Here is a 12,519-nt window from a genome sequence, read left to right as displayed (position 1 = left end):
AAAAAAGGCAAGGCATAAAATAATACATATTATAGTATGATTACATGTCTATAAAATTCACACCCAACTAAAACTAAACTATATATTGTGGATGGCACTCTTAGTAAAACTATGAAAGGACACAAAGATCTTGGGGACACAGAGATCTGTGCTGGTAGTGTTGTAGTTTTTTACCTGGGTAATGGTTACATGAAAGTTCATTTCATAACTGTTTAAATGTCCACCTGCAGTTTGTTACATAATTTTAATAATTTCCAATAAAAAGAATGACAATATATTAACTTCTGCTAGGCATATCTATCTCCGTAGGCATAAGTAGACAGACAGATACAAGAAAAAGAAGCTGACATACAAACTAACATAAATCAGAACTTGTTATTGAACAGGCAGATAAAACAAAGATGAAGTAAGCTAAATGATGAAAGGGTGCTAAATTGTGTGTGTGTGCGTGCGTGTAGGGGGGAGGGAGGTTAATGGATTTGGACTCTTAATTTATACTTTATTGAAAAAGAAACTAAAAATGGATTTAAATGGTATAAAACAAATCGCAGAAAACTAAAAAACAACAAAAATTTATAAAATTCATCACAATAATCATTTAAGGAGCTGACTACAAACACATTACAACATACACATTAAAGACACCAATGCAAATTAAAATTAAAAAGTAAAAGCACCTTCTGGAAATGGGTACATAGATATTCTTATTACATAAAGTCCATAAAATTTGAAAAAATAAGGATAGTAATAGGTAAAAAGGGCAAAATTTAGTAGTGAACAAGTTAAAGAGCACCATTAAGATGAAAATGTCCACTCTCACTAGTACTCACTATAATGACATGAAAACAATCCAGTATACCAAGAAATTGTAAAATTTATTAGAGATGATAATGGCATTAAAACTGTGTAAGGGAAAAAAATGTCCATATTTTTTACAACTACAAATTGAGATTATGCAAAGGTGAAATGACATCAAATCTCCGGTTTATTTGAAAATACTTGACCAACCAGGATAAGATAAAGCACTGGCCTCCTGGCTCCTGCTCCCTGAACACAGCCAATGCACACTTGCTTCAGGGCCCTGGAATGTTTGGCTTCCACCCTCTGTAATGTTCTTCCTTCCACTAACCACATACAATGATTTACTGTTGTACTTCTTCACGTTTCTGTCCAAATGTCACTTAACTGGAAAAGTTAGTCTTACCCCATCATAGAAGATAGTATCCTCTACGCTCTTCCTCTACTTTGTTTTTCTTATTAGCACTGTTACATGACCCATATATTCATTTATTTTTATATCTCTCTCAGCACTAGAAGGTAAGCTCCAGGAATAGAGATTTTGCATGTTCTGTTCACTGCTGTAATATCAGTGTTAAGAATAGTGCTGGGCATACAACAGGTACTCAATAAACATATACTGAATGAATCAATGTGCTGTCCTGTTTTAACTCGTTCATATCAAGTTTTGTTTATCTTTGCTAGCTTTAAGTTCTCAATGGAGGTACAGAGCCTTTATTTCCAACATTCTATCTAAAGTTAACGACATGCACACTCATGTATCTATGTGGATATAGTATCTGTGTGGATCAACTTCTCTTCTATATCCTTAGCCCTCATTTTTTCTGAGCTCCCTATTTTAACCTCTTTTATGATGGTTCTACTTTATAGAAGCTATATATATAGGTGTATTCTAGTACTCCTATTAAGCTATAAATTCTGAAATTGCTTATTCCCTTTTTTAATCTCTGCAGTACCTCTGAGAGTACCTCACACATTCAAAAATCAGTAAATGTTTGTTCTAAGTATGAATGAATCAATGACTGTATGAGCTACTTCATCTAAAACACCCTAAAGAAAATAAGCCTTTGGCAATGTAAAAAAAAAAAAAAAAAAAAAATGTCAGGAGACAGTGATGCTTCTTTAAGACTAAATACAAAAAGAGGATGAGAAAGTGATAAGAAATTAGATCCAAAATATGGATAGAAAGGAATATCATTAGAAAGCGTAGAGGAGGGCACTGGCTGGTTAGAATTGGGCAATTACAAGAGAAAATGGAAAGAAGTATAAGCGAAGAAAAGCAGGTAGAGTGTGTTAAGTAAGAGGAAAAGGTAAGGTCATTTGAAAGTTCATGCTGAAAGGCTTACTTTTGTACAATAGGCCTAAGGGGAGATTCCCAGAGAGCACCTCAAAGGTGCAGTCTCTCCAATGACCAACTGAGTAATTACCTGACGAGCTTCACTTACCTGGCCACTGGTCTCTTGTTAGTTCTCTGTCAACCAACCAGGGCTCCTTCCCCTGCTCCAAAAAGGAGATCACATCTGGTTTAGAAACAGAATGTCCTGCTTATAAAAGAAGTAAGGAGATAAGTTTATGATGAGAATATACCAGTATTCAAATTCAGTCCCTTCATTAAGAAAAGGTCAAAGAAAGGTATATCAGATTTATGAAACAACATAGGACTTGAAACTCCCCCATAACTCAGTGTAGCTTCTTTGTTCTAACACTACAATATTAAAAACATTCTTCTAAGAACAGGATGTAGAAATACCTACTTGAAAGGCAGGTATTTCACATGGGAGAAAATAGAGCTTCTGACTGCAGAATCTGATTATGGACAGACGTCCTTACCCATTGAAACCAGGTGGCTGTAATTCTCCAACATCACATCTCTGTATAAATCTTTCTGATCATCATTCAGGCATTCCCACTCCTCCTGAGAGAAGTCTATGGACACATCACTGAACATCACTGACTCCTGGAACAACAACCATGTATATGACTTGATTAATAAAAAGAAATGTTTTATATTTTTGTTTTTGTTTTGTTTTTGGTGAAGGAAAGAGAGAAGAAAAGAATAAAGGGAGAAGTGAAAAATAGCAAGCATATAGAGTGGGGCCGGATGTTTCGGACGCAAGTGGAGGACCGTAAACAAATAAGCAGGACTGAATCTTGTGTTTCCATGTTTATTCTGTTTCCCCCAGACAAAATTAGGAAGGTACAAAATCCAGCTAAGAGGGGCATCCCAATTAAGTGAAATAGTATATACAAATGGCTAGCATAATCCTTGCCATTCAGTACATATAAGCTTTTTTTCTCTACTTGCCATACAGTAAGTCACCAACACATGTAAGCCTCTTTCTTTCTCTTCTTTTCCCAAGTAGCTAAGAGTAAAATTTCAGAATAAGGGATAAAGAGAAGACATTAAAACCATCCAGAGGAGAGCAGATCATATAAAAGACATCAAGAATCAGAGAGGCAATGAGGTTCTCAAGAACACTACTAAAAACAAGAAATGGTAAGAATAATTCTTCAATATGCTGATAGAGAAAAGAAATTCTCACCTACATTCCATAACTAAACTATCATTCTGTTGTGAGGGTTGAAAAAAGACATTTCTAGACATAAAAGGACCTCATAATTTCTTAGGAAAGTACCAGAAGATGTGCTCCACCAAAAAGAAGGAAGTAAACCAGAAAAGAACAAGACGTAGTATTCAAGAAATAGGTGAATTAACACAGGAGAACAGTGAAGGAAAATCTCAGGAAAACCACAAAAATGGAAGCCTTGGGAAAACTATGCAGTAGTCTAGAAAGTAACAGGACCAGGTGGGAGCAGGGTGAAAAAGGGAATGGAGATGGCAGTCTCCATACTCAAAACGAATTAATGTGTTTGATCAGATGGAAAAAATGGACAATGAAGGAAATGGGGGGAGAAAAAGCAATTAACCGCAGGAAAAATGAAAGGCTGTAATAGAATGGAGCTATGAGCTGGCTCATCAGTAAGCAATATTTGCAGTCATAATATTGTGTACACTACTGATTTGACAAAAAAAATTGTAATATGACTAATAACTATCAGAGAAAATGAAGGGTGCAATACAAGAATATACAATGTCCCTTCCACTTTGTAGTAAGTCAAGAGAGTAAAATTGATTCACCAAAAGATAGCAATTAAACCATATTCAAGACAGTTGAGGGCAATCACCTTTTGGGAGTGGGTGATGGGGCAAGATTAGAATAGCACTACTTTACTTGCAAAATGTGTAAAATGACTTTAAAAAATATTTTTTCTTAGAAAATTAAATTTGCGTAAAATTAAAGACTGATCCTTTCTCATGTCACACTATTATATAGTAAGAGTTAATTCCTTGTTATAACAATTTATTTTTTAAGAATAAAAAAAATTTTTTTAATTTATTTAGGCAATCTCCATACTCAACATGGGGCTTGAACTCACAACCCCAAGATCAAGAGCTCCTCTAAGCCAGCCAGGTGCACCTTAATAAATTCTTTTCATTAGCATATTTTTTTCACTGAATAATATTCTATCACATGGATATAAAACAAGTTTTCTTTTGTTTTCAGATATTGATGTTAAAGTAATTTTTAAATCCCTAATACTGGCCCAATTTTACTTATAACTACCCATTGCTCAACAGTAAATTCCCTTTGTTCCTGAGATATAGGAAGGTGACGGAAAATGATCCAAATTCACACAATGGCATTACTGAAGTCTATTTATTATGGATGACCCTTTAAAATATAGGTGTCAGAGCTTTGTACTAACTATGAGTCATACCCCCAAACCTGAAAGGCTCATACATCAGGAGATCTTCCATGTACTAAGAATGATATCAATCAAAACCATTCCACATATTTTCTTCTTGGAAACCCTAGGTCTGTGATGACCAGGCCTTTTCCCTATGAGGTGCCCCTAATTATTTATCTCTATCTCATCAAATCACTGTCCAAGCAAATTAGATTCATTAACAAATGGGGAATACATTTCTATTCTTTTTGGCAGAAGTCTAAGACAGAAGATCTGAAGGACTTACTAAATGAATTTGTAAACGTTGCTTAAAAGAAGAGGGAACTGGGAAGGACACTGGGTTTTTATGAAGAAATGAGGGTCAGGTTCCTGAATGGACCATGTAAAAGCTTTTTTTTTGGAGCCTGGCCTCAATGAGACCATTTTTACATTATGTAATTAACAATCTCTTTGTGAGAACAAACAAGGATTCTTGATGGAATCCAGAAGAATTTTCTGAAGGATTTATAATCTGATTAAGACCTCTTCACAGAAACTTGTTAACCAACAACTTGGCTGGCCCTTAACTGTTACCCGTAATTTGAGAGTGTAAAAATCTTTAACCAGACCTTGTTTCTTTTTTCCAACAATGGTTATAGAACCAATTCTTTTTTCTATAAATATCTCCACCAAGAGAGAAATTTTTGAAATGACTTATTGAAGATCTTTCTCTTTAGAGCAAGGTTAAGAGAACTTTAGCACAACTTTTAACTAAACTGTCTGAAAAAGTTTTTGTTTTTTTTTTTTAAACATCAAAAATATCATGATGAAGAAGGCAAATGTTTACATGTACTAGGGGTAAAAATAACTCTCTTTGAGCAAAAGGAAACAGCATCTCACCTGAGCCATGGCTTTGGTATTTGCAGAAAAAGATCAGTCTTCCTCTGGGATCCTTTTGGAAAAGGGCAGAACTGGGGAAGGCAAAAGAAGCTACATAAGATCCCACTTGCTGCATAGCTCCCAGATGATCATTCCCCTCTGTTCACCCCACACAAATACAAATAAAAAAGGGGTATAGTGAGAAAAATGGGCAAATCTTTCATTATTCCCTACTCCAGAGACCTCAGGCTTTGAAGTAGGATAGATTTCAGCAATCTAATATGGGCTTGGAGAATATAGTATACATATATACACATCTACACACAAAGATATAATTTTTTTACACAACTGATTGCATATTATATACACTGTTATACACATTTCTATTTTTACTTAATGTATCTTAAAAATTTTTTTTAACGTTTATTTATTTTTGAGACAGAGCATGAACGGGGTAGGGTCAGAAAGAGAAGGAGACACAGAATCTGAAGCAGGCTCCATTCAGGCTCTGAGCTGTCAGCACAGAGCCCGACGCAGGGCACGAACTCACGGACCATGAGATCATGACCTGCAGATGCTAAACGCTTAACCAACTGAGCCACCCAGGCGCCCCTTTACATAATGTATCTTGAACTGGAACGTAACTTGTACCCACAGAGCTGAAATTCCCTTAGCTACATTGTATTTCATTAAATGGATACACTTTTATTTAACCAATCTGCGGCCCATGACCATTTGGGGCTGTTTCTTGTCTTCTATTACAAACAATGCTGTAATAAATATCCTTGTATAGAGGTGCCTAGGTGGCTCAGTCAGTTTAATGTCTGACTCTTGATTTTGGCTCAGGTCATGATTTGATGGCTCGTGAGTTCCAGCTCCAAGTCTGGCTCTGCACTGATAGTGCGGAGCCTGCTTGGGATTCTCTCTCTCCCTCCTTCTCTCTCTGCCCTTCCCCTGCTTGTGCACACACACTCACTCTCTCTCTCTCAAAATAAACTTAAAAAAAAATCCTTGCATATATATCATTTTACCTTTATACGAATTCCAAATAACTCCTAAAAGTTGATCATATACATTTTAGTTTGGATATACATTTGTCTAAACAGTTTTTAATGATCTTGTTTTGTACAATCAAGTCCTGTGTCCTGACCAAGAAATAACTGGTTGATGAACCAGATCCTCTAATCTTGCACAGTTTGAGACGATTTTTGGGATTAATGAATCTTAAGAAAACTGAAACCCAGGAAAGCGAACACAGCAATATTACAAAAACTTTAGGAAGATGATTAATTCGCGTAACAATGGGAAGAAATTAAAAAGTATAGAAATAATGTAGAAGTGGACTAAATCCATATCACTGATGCTTTAGAATAGCTTTTAACTGTAAGTGTAGTAATAAAATTTGTAATAATTGTATACATGATATGTGCTTAAGATGTTTAAAATGACCCAAAAAACATTATACTAAAATACTAATAGATGTCTAAATTGTTTAAGAGGAGTAACTTAATTTGAGATCGATGTTGAAATGTTTCATAAAATATGTTCTTTTGGTTTATTAGATATAGGAATATAATAAACTGAGCATTATAAAGGGCAGTGAACATCCCTATGTACAAAACTCCTTGATGATTAAACAATTTATCAATAACTATGTAAAAGTGACCACCCAGGACAAAGAACCTTGTTATCAATTATTTAATGGATACATCTACCCCTAGCACTTACTGCATTCCACTAAGGGTGTGTGTGTGTGTGTGTGTGTGTGTGTGTGTGTGTGTGTGTGTGTGTATGTATTTATTTATTTATTTATTTATTTATTTATTTATTTATTTATTTCAGGAAATGAAATCCAAGGTAATCCACAAATGTCTCTTCTTTAAAACCTGAAAGCACTCCTTTAACATTTTTATTATTATTACTATTTATTAAGCTCTTAGTTTGTTTTATAAATCAACCAACATAATCTATTATGTGCCAGGCACTGTGCTATATACTAAAGAATCAACAGTAATCCAGAAAGACTTGGAAACAACTCCTTCTCCCATACTTCTCACTTTAAAGTCCCCTTTTCTGGTCTCTCCTACTGGTCTTTCCTTGGTTAAAGGGACAATCTCAAGTGCTGCACCTTCCAAGTCAAATGAGCAAGGAAACCCCCCCCCTTTTTTTAATTTTAGAGACAGAGTACACACACAAAGCAGGGGAGAGGGGCAGAGGGAGAAAGAATCTTAAGTGGGGTCCACACTCAGCATGAGCGGAGTCCAACACTGGGCTCAATTCCATAACCCTGGGATTATGACCTGAGCCACAATCAAGAGTTGGACCTTCAACTGACTGAGCCACCCAGGTGACGTGGTCAGGAAACATTCTTATTTCAATAGCTCCATATTATGTCTGTTACATTCCCAACCCTCTTCATCTTTGCTCCTAGAGTATATCATCTCCAGCTGAATCCTTGCATCTGGGGAATCTGCCCTTTCCTTCTTCTTTTATTTTTTTTAAGTTTATTTATTTATTTATTTATTTAAAAAAAATTTTTTTTCAACGTTTTTTATTTATTTTTGGGACAGAGAGAGACAGAGCATGAACGGGGGAGGGGCAGAGAGAGAGGGAGACACAGAATCGGAAACAGGCTCCAGGCTCCGAGCCATCGGCCCAGAGCCCGACGCGGGGCTCGAACTCACGGACCGCGAGATCGTGACCTGGCTGAAGTCGGACGCTTAACCGACTGCGCCACCCAGGCGCCCCTATTTATTTATTTTTGAGAGAGAGAGAGAGAGAGAGAGAGAGAGAGAGAGAGAGAACGTGCGCACAAGCGCAGGAGAGACAGAGAGGAGAGACAGAATCCCAAGCAGGCTCCACGCTATCAGCGCAGATCCCAGTGTGGGGCTCGAACTCACCAACTGTGAGATCATGACCTGAGCTGAAACCAAGAGTTGGACACTCAACCAACTGTGCCACCTAGGCGCCCCTGACCCTTCCTTTTAAAACCAGTAATCTCTGTGGCCAAGACTGTAGTATGTTTACAAAATGACCACATGTTGGGTATGGAGCACCGCCAAAAGATACCACTACAGACAAGACAGCCCTCTGAAATCTACTAAATAAAATTTTTGAGAATTTTGCACTCTTCTAAACAAGCAGTCTTTTAATAAAAACATAATGTTTTAAATTATTTCCAACATTATCCTGAAAATTTCTTGTATACTAAGAATTGTATTTGCTAGTAAAAGAGACCTGAAAAGCACTTTAATTTTTCTGATATAACGAGAAGGCTAGATGTAGGTAGTGGTTGCCCTTGGCCTCCATGGTTGTTTTTGACACAATATGTATCATCCAATTAAAAAATGCTAGATAGGGGCGCCTGGGTGGCTCAGTCGGTTAAGCGTCCAACTTCGGCTCAGGTCATGATCTCACGGTCCGTGAGTTCGAGCCCCGCATCGGGCTCTGTGCTGACAGCTCAGAGCCTGGAGCCTGCTTCAGATTCTGTGTCTCTCTCTCTCTCTGACCCTCCCCCATTCATGCTCTGTCTCCCTCTGTCTCAAAAATAAATAAACATTTAAAAAAAATTAAAAAAAAATTAAAAATGCTAGATATGCTCAGAGATAAAGCCAGAAAACAGAACCATGGACAATACAGATATTAGAGTTGGCAAACAATTTAAAATAGCTTTAAAATAGTTTTAAAATGTTAAAAACAACCAAAATATAAGGAAATGGGTAAGATAAAGAAATTAAACAGAACTGAAATCTGTAAAAAAGAACCAAATAGGCAACCTACATCAGTAAATGAAGAAATTAAGAAATTAGGGCACCTGGCTGGCTTAGGCACAAGAACACATGATTCTTGATCTCAGGGCCGTGACTTTGAGCCCCACATTGGATATAGAGATTACCAAATAAATAAATAAACTAAGAAGAAAGAAAGAAAGAAAGAAAGAAAGAAAGAAAGAAAGAAAGAAAGAAAGAAAGAAAGAAAGAAAGAAGGAAAGAAGGAAGGAAGGAAGGAAGGAAGGAAGGAAGGAAGGAAGGAAGGAAGGAAGGAAGGAAGGAAGGAAATTAAGAGAATTACTGAACTCAGAGGCACCTGGGTGGCTAAGTCAGTTAAGTGTCCAACTTCAGCACTTCAGCTCAGGTCATGATCTCGTGGTTAGTGGGTTGAAGTCCCACATCGGGCTTTGCGCTGACTGCAGGGAGCCTGCTTCATATTCTGTATCCCTCTCTCTGCCCCCTCCCCCGCTCTCCAAAACAAATAAACATTAAAAAAATTAAAAAGAAAAAAGAATTAATGAACTGAAAGACAAGTCAAAAACAAACCAAAAAATCCACATGAAGTAGAAAAAAAGAACAGAAAGAACAGAAGTGAGTGTAAGACAAAAGGGACACAGTCCAAAGATTTATCATATATGTAAGTGGAGTGTCTGAGGAATAAAAGAGATTGGAGAGTAATAATTGTCTGAACTGATTAACTGATTAAAAGCCTCAACAAGAGTTTCAAGCTCAGCAAACCTGAAGAATAATAAATAAAAAGGAAAACACAGAAAACAAAAATCAAAACCACAACCCGAGAAAAAAGTTTTGAAAGTACCCAGAAGAAAAAATGTTACCAATACCACTGATGAAAATGAGAGGGATAACACAAATGAACAAAATCAAGAATGAAAACGTGAACATCATTATAGATGCCACAGTCATTAAAAACATAATAACACTAATAACTTCATGCTCTTAAATTTGAAAGCTTAGATGAAACAAATTCTTTTAAAAACATGCCAAAATGGACAAAACAGACAAAAAACCTGAAACATCTGAAGAGGTAAATTGATCCCACAGTTTAAAATCTTCCTATCAAGAAAAGTTCAGGCCCAGATAGCTTCACCAGTGAATTCTTCCAAATTTAAGGAAAACCTTTAATCTTACACATAGTGAATAGAAAAACACAGGGAATTCTTCTTAATTCATTTTATGAGGCTAATATAAGACTGATATCAAAACAAAGACATAAAATGAAAATTATGGGCCAATATTTCTCATGAACATACATGCAGAAGTTCATTAGCAGATCTAACCCAGTGAAATTGTTAAAAAGTTTAATACTCTATGGGCAAGTAAGATTTATTTCAGGAATGATAGGTTGGTTCAAGGTATGAAACTTAAGATAATTTACCACATTGATAATAATAGTAAAAAAAATATCCTCTCGAAAGACACAGAAAATGCAATTGCTAAATTCAGCCCCCATTAATGTAAAAATCTTAACGAATGAGAACTTCCGACTTGATAAATAGCATTTACAGTAGGTGTTCTGTAGATGCTAGATACAAGGACAATATACAAAAAAAAAAAAAAAATGTACTTCTAGCAATAAACAACTGGAAAAAAAAAATTAAATACCACTGACAATGTCAAATACCCAGGCACAAATACAATAAAAGATGTGCATTGAAAACTACAACAAATCATTGAGAGAAATTAAAGACCTTAACAAATGTAGACATATACTATATTTATTAATTGGAAGATTCAATATTGATAGGATGTCAATTCTCCCCAAATTAACATATAGATTCACAAACAAAACCCCAGCAAGGATTTTTTATTTTTGGTGAGAATTAACAAGTTGATTCTGACATCCAAGGGACTTACAACAGCCAAGACAATCTTAAAAAAGAAAAGAGGGGCGCCTGGGTGGCGCAGTCGGTTAAGCGTCCGACTTCAGCCAGGTCACGATCTCGCGGTCCGTGAGTTCGAGCCCCGCGTCAGGCTCTGGGCTGACGGTTCGGAGCCTGGAGCCTGTTTCTGATTCTGTGTCTCCCTCTCTCTCTGCCCCTCCCCCGTTCATGCTCTGTCTCTCTCTGTCCCAAAAATAAATAAAAACGTTGAAAAAAAAATTTAAAAAAAAAAAAAAAAGAAAAGAAACAAGGTTGGAGAACTAATACTATAGATTTCAAGAGTGGCATTGATAAAAAAATAAAATAAAATAAAATAAAATAAAATAAAACAGAATTACAGTCCAGAAAGAGGATGACAGTATATATCACCTGATTTATGATAAAAGCCTCTAGCATTTCAGATGTGCAAAGATGGTGTTTTCAATAAATACCATACACAAAAACTAATTCAAGATGGACAACAGACTTAAATATGAATGCTAAATCTATAAGAAAACATAGAATATCTGCAGGAACTTGGAAATATAAAGATTTCTTTTCCAGATATGAAAAAAGCACTAATCATAAAAAAACAAAGGGCTAAAAACCTGCTAGGAAAATGGGAGAAGACATATACATAGGCATAAGAAAGTACTCAAAAATGATGCCATGTTGAAAGGACACAGGAGCTAATTTGGAGTTCCTAATGGCCAAATCTGGGACAATTTGAGCAACAAATTATATAACAATAATAATGGATTACAACTCATAGAACAAAATAAGTATCCACTAGTTAATAAACAAGTAATTGAATAAACACATGAGGAATAATGGACAGCTTTTTACAGAATTTAATAAATATACAAGGAATGATGGAAAGAGAAAACCACCACTAGGCACACACCACAGTAATAGTTGTTACAGACAAGAATTATCAATGGGTGAAAGTATGATGAGAACAGTATTTTTTTTTAAGTTTATTTATTTAAGTAATCTCTACCCCTAACATGGGGCTCAAACACATGACCCTGAGATCCAGAGTCACATGGTCTTATGACTGAACCAGCCAGGCACCCCCATGAGAACAGTAGTTTTGCATAGTCTCTAAAGCATCTCCCCACAAGATACTTATTAACTAAAAAGAGAAAATAGTTTTACAAGGAAGAAACCTGGCAGATACCATCTCAACCAAGTGATCATAGTTAACATTACCAGTAATGAGATATACTGGTATCATTATATGACACATTGTCATATAAAAGATATGTGATCATATAAAAGATTTCTGTGATCTTTTAGCCAAAAATGCATAGTCTAAATTTAACCATGAGGAAAAAGCAGACAAATCCAAATTGAAAGACATTCTACAAGAAAACTGGCCAGTACCCTTCAGAAGTATCAAGGTCATGAAAGATGAAAAGAACTAAAGAACTATGTCTGATGGGAAGAGACAAGACAACTAA

General features: G+C 35.9%; 1 protein-coding gene across 4 annotated transcripts in view; it reads right to left on the bottom strand.

The window, feature by feature from the left end:
• Window positions 1–12,519, bottom strand: part of LOC147573563 (uncharacterized) — a 71,900-nt gene that overhangs the window by 51,354 nt on the left and 8,027 nt on the right. For 2 of the 4 annotated variants that reach the window (XM_086691028.1, XM_086691031.1), the window contains exons 2-4: window positions 5,428–5,498; window positions 2,629–2,755; window positions 2,244–2,342 (exon numbers count right to left, since the gene is read on the bottom strand). In XM_086691028.1, coding sequence (XP_086547154.1) covers window positions 2,244–2,342; window positions 2,629–2,755; window positions 5,428–5,436 — 235 coding nt within the window. In that variant the 5' untranslated portion in view covers window positions 5,437–5,498. The remainder of the gene's footprint in view (window positions 1–2,243; window positions 2,343–2,628; window positions 2,756–5,427; window positions 5,499–12,519) is intronic. The other 2 variants (XM_086691029.1, XM_086691030.1) reach the window with 2 other exon arrangements.

Source organism: Puma concolor, chromosome E2 (genome assembly GCF_028749965.1).
Source record: "Puma concolor isolate L17-30 chromosome E2, mPumCon1.1.hap2, whole genome shotgun sequence".
NCBI lineage: Eukaryota > Metazoa > Chordata > Mammalia > Carnivora > Felidae > Puma > Puma concolor.
This window is presented reverse-complemented; position numbering and strand designations above follow the sequence as displayed.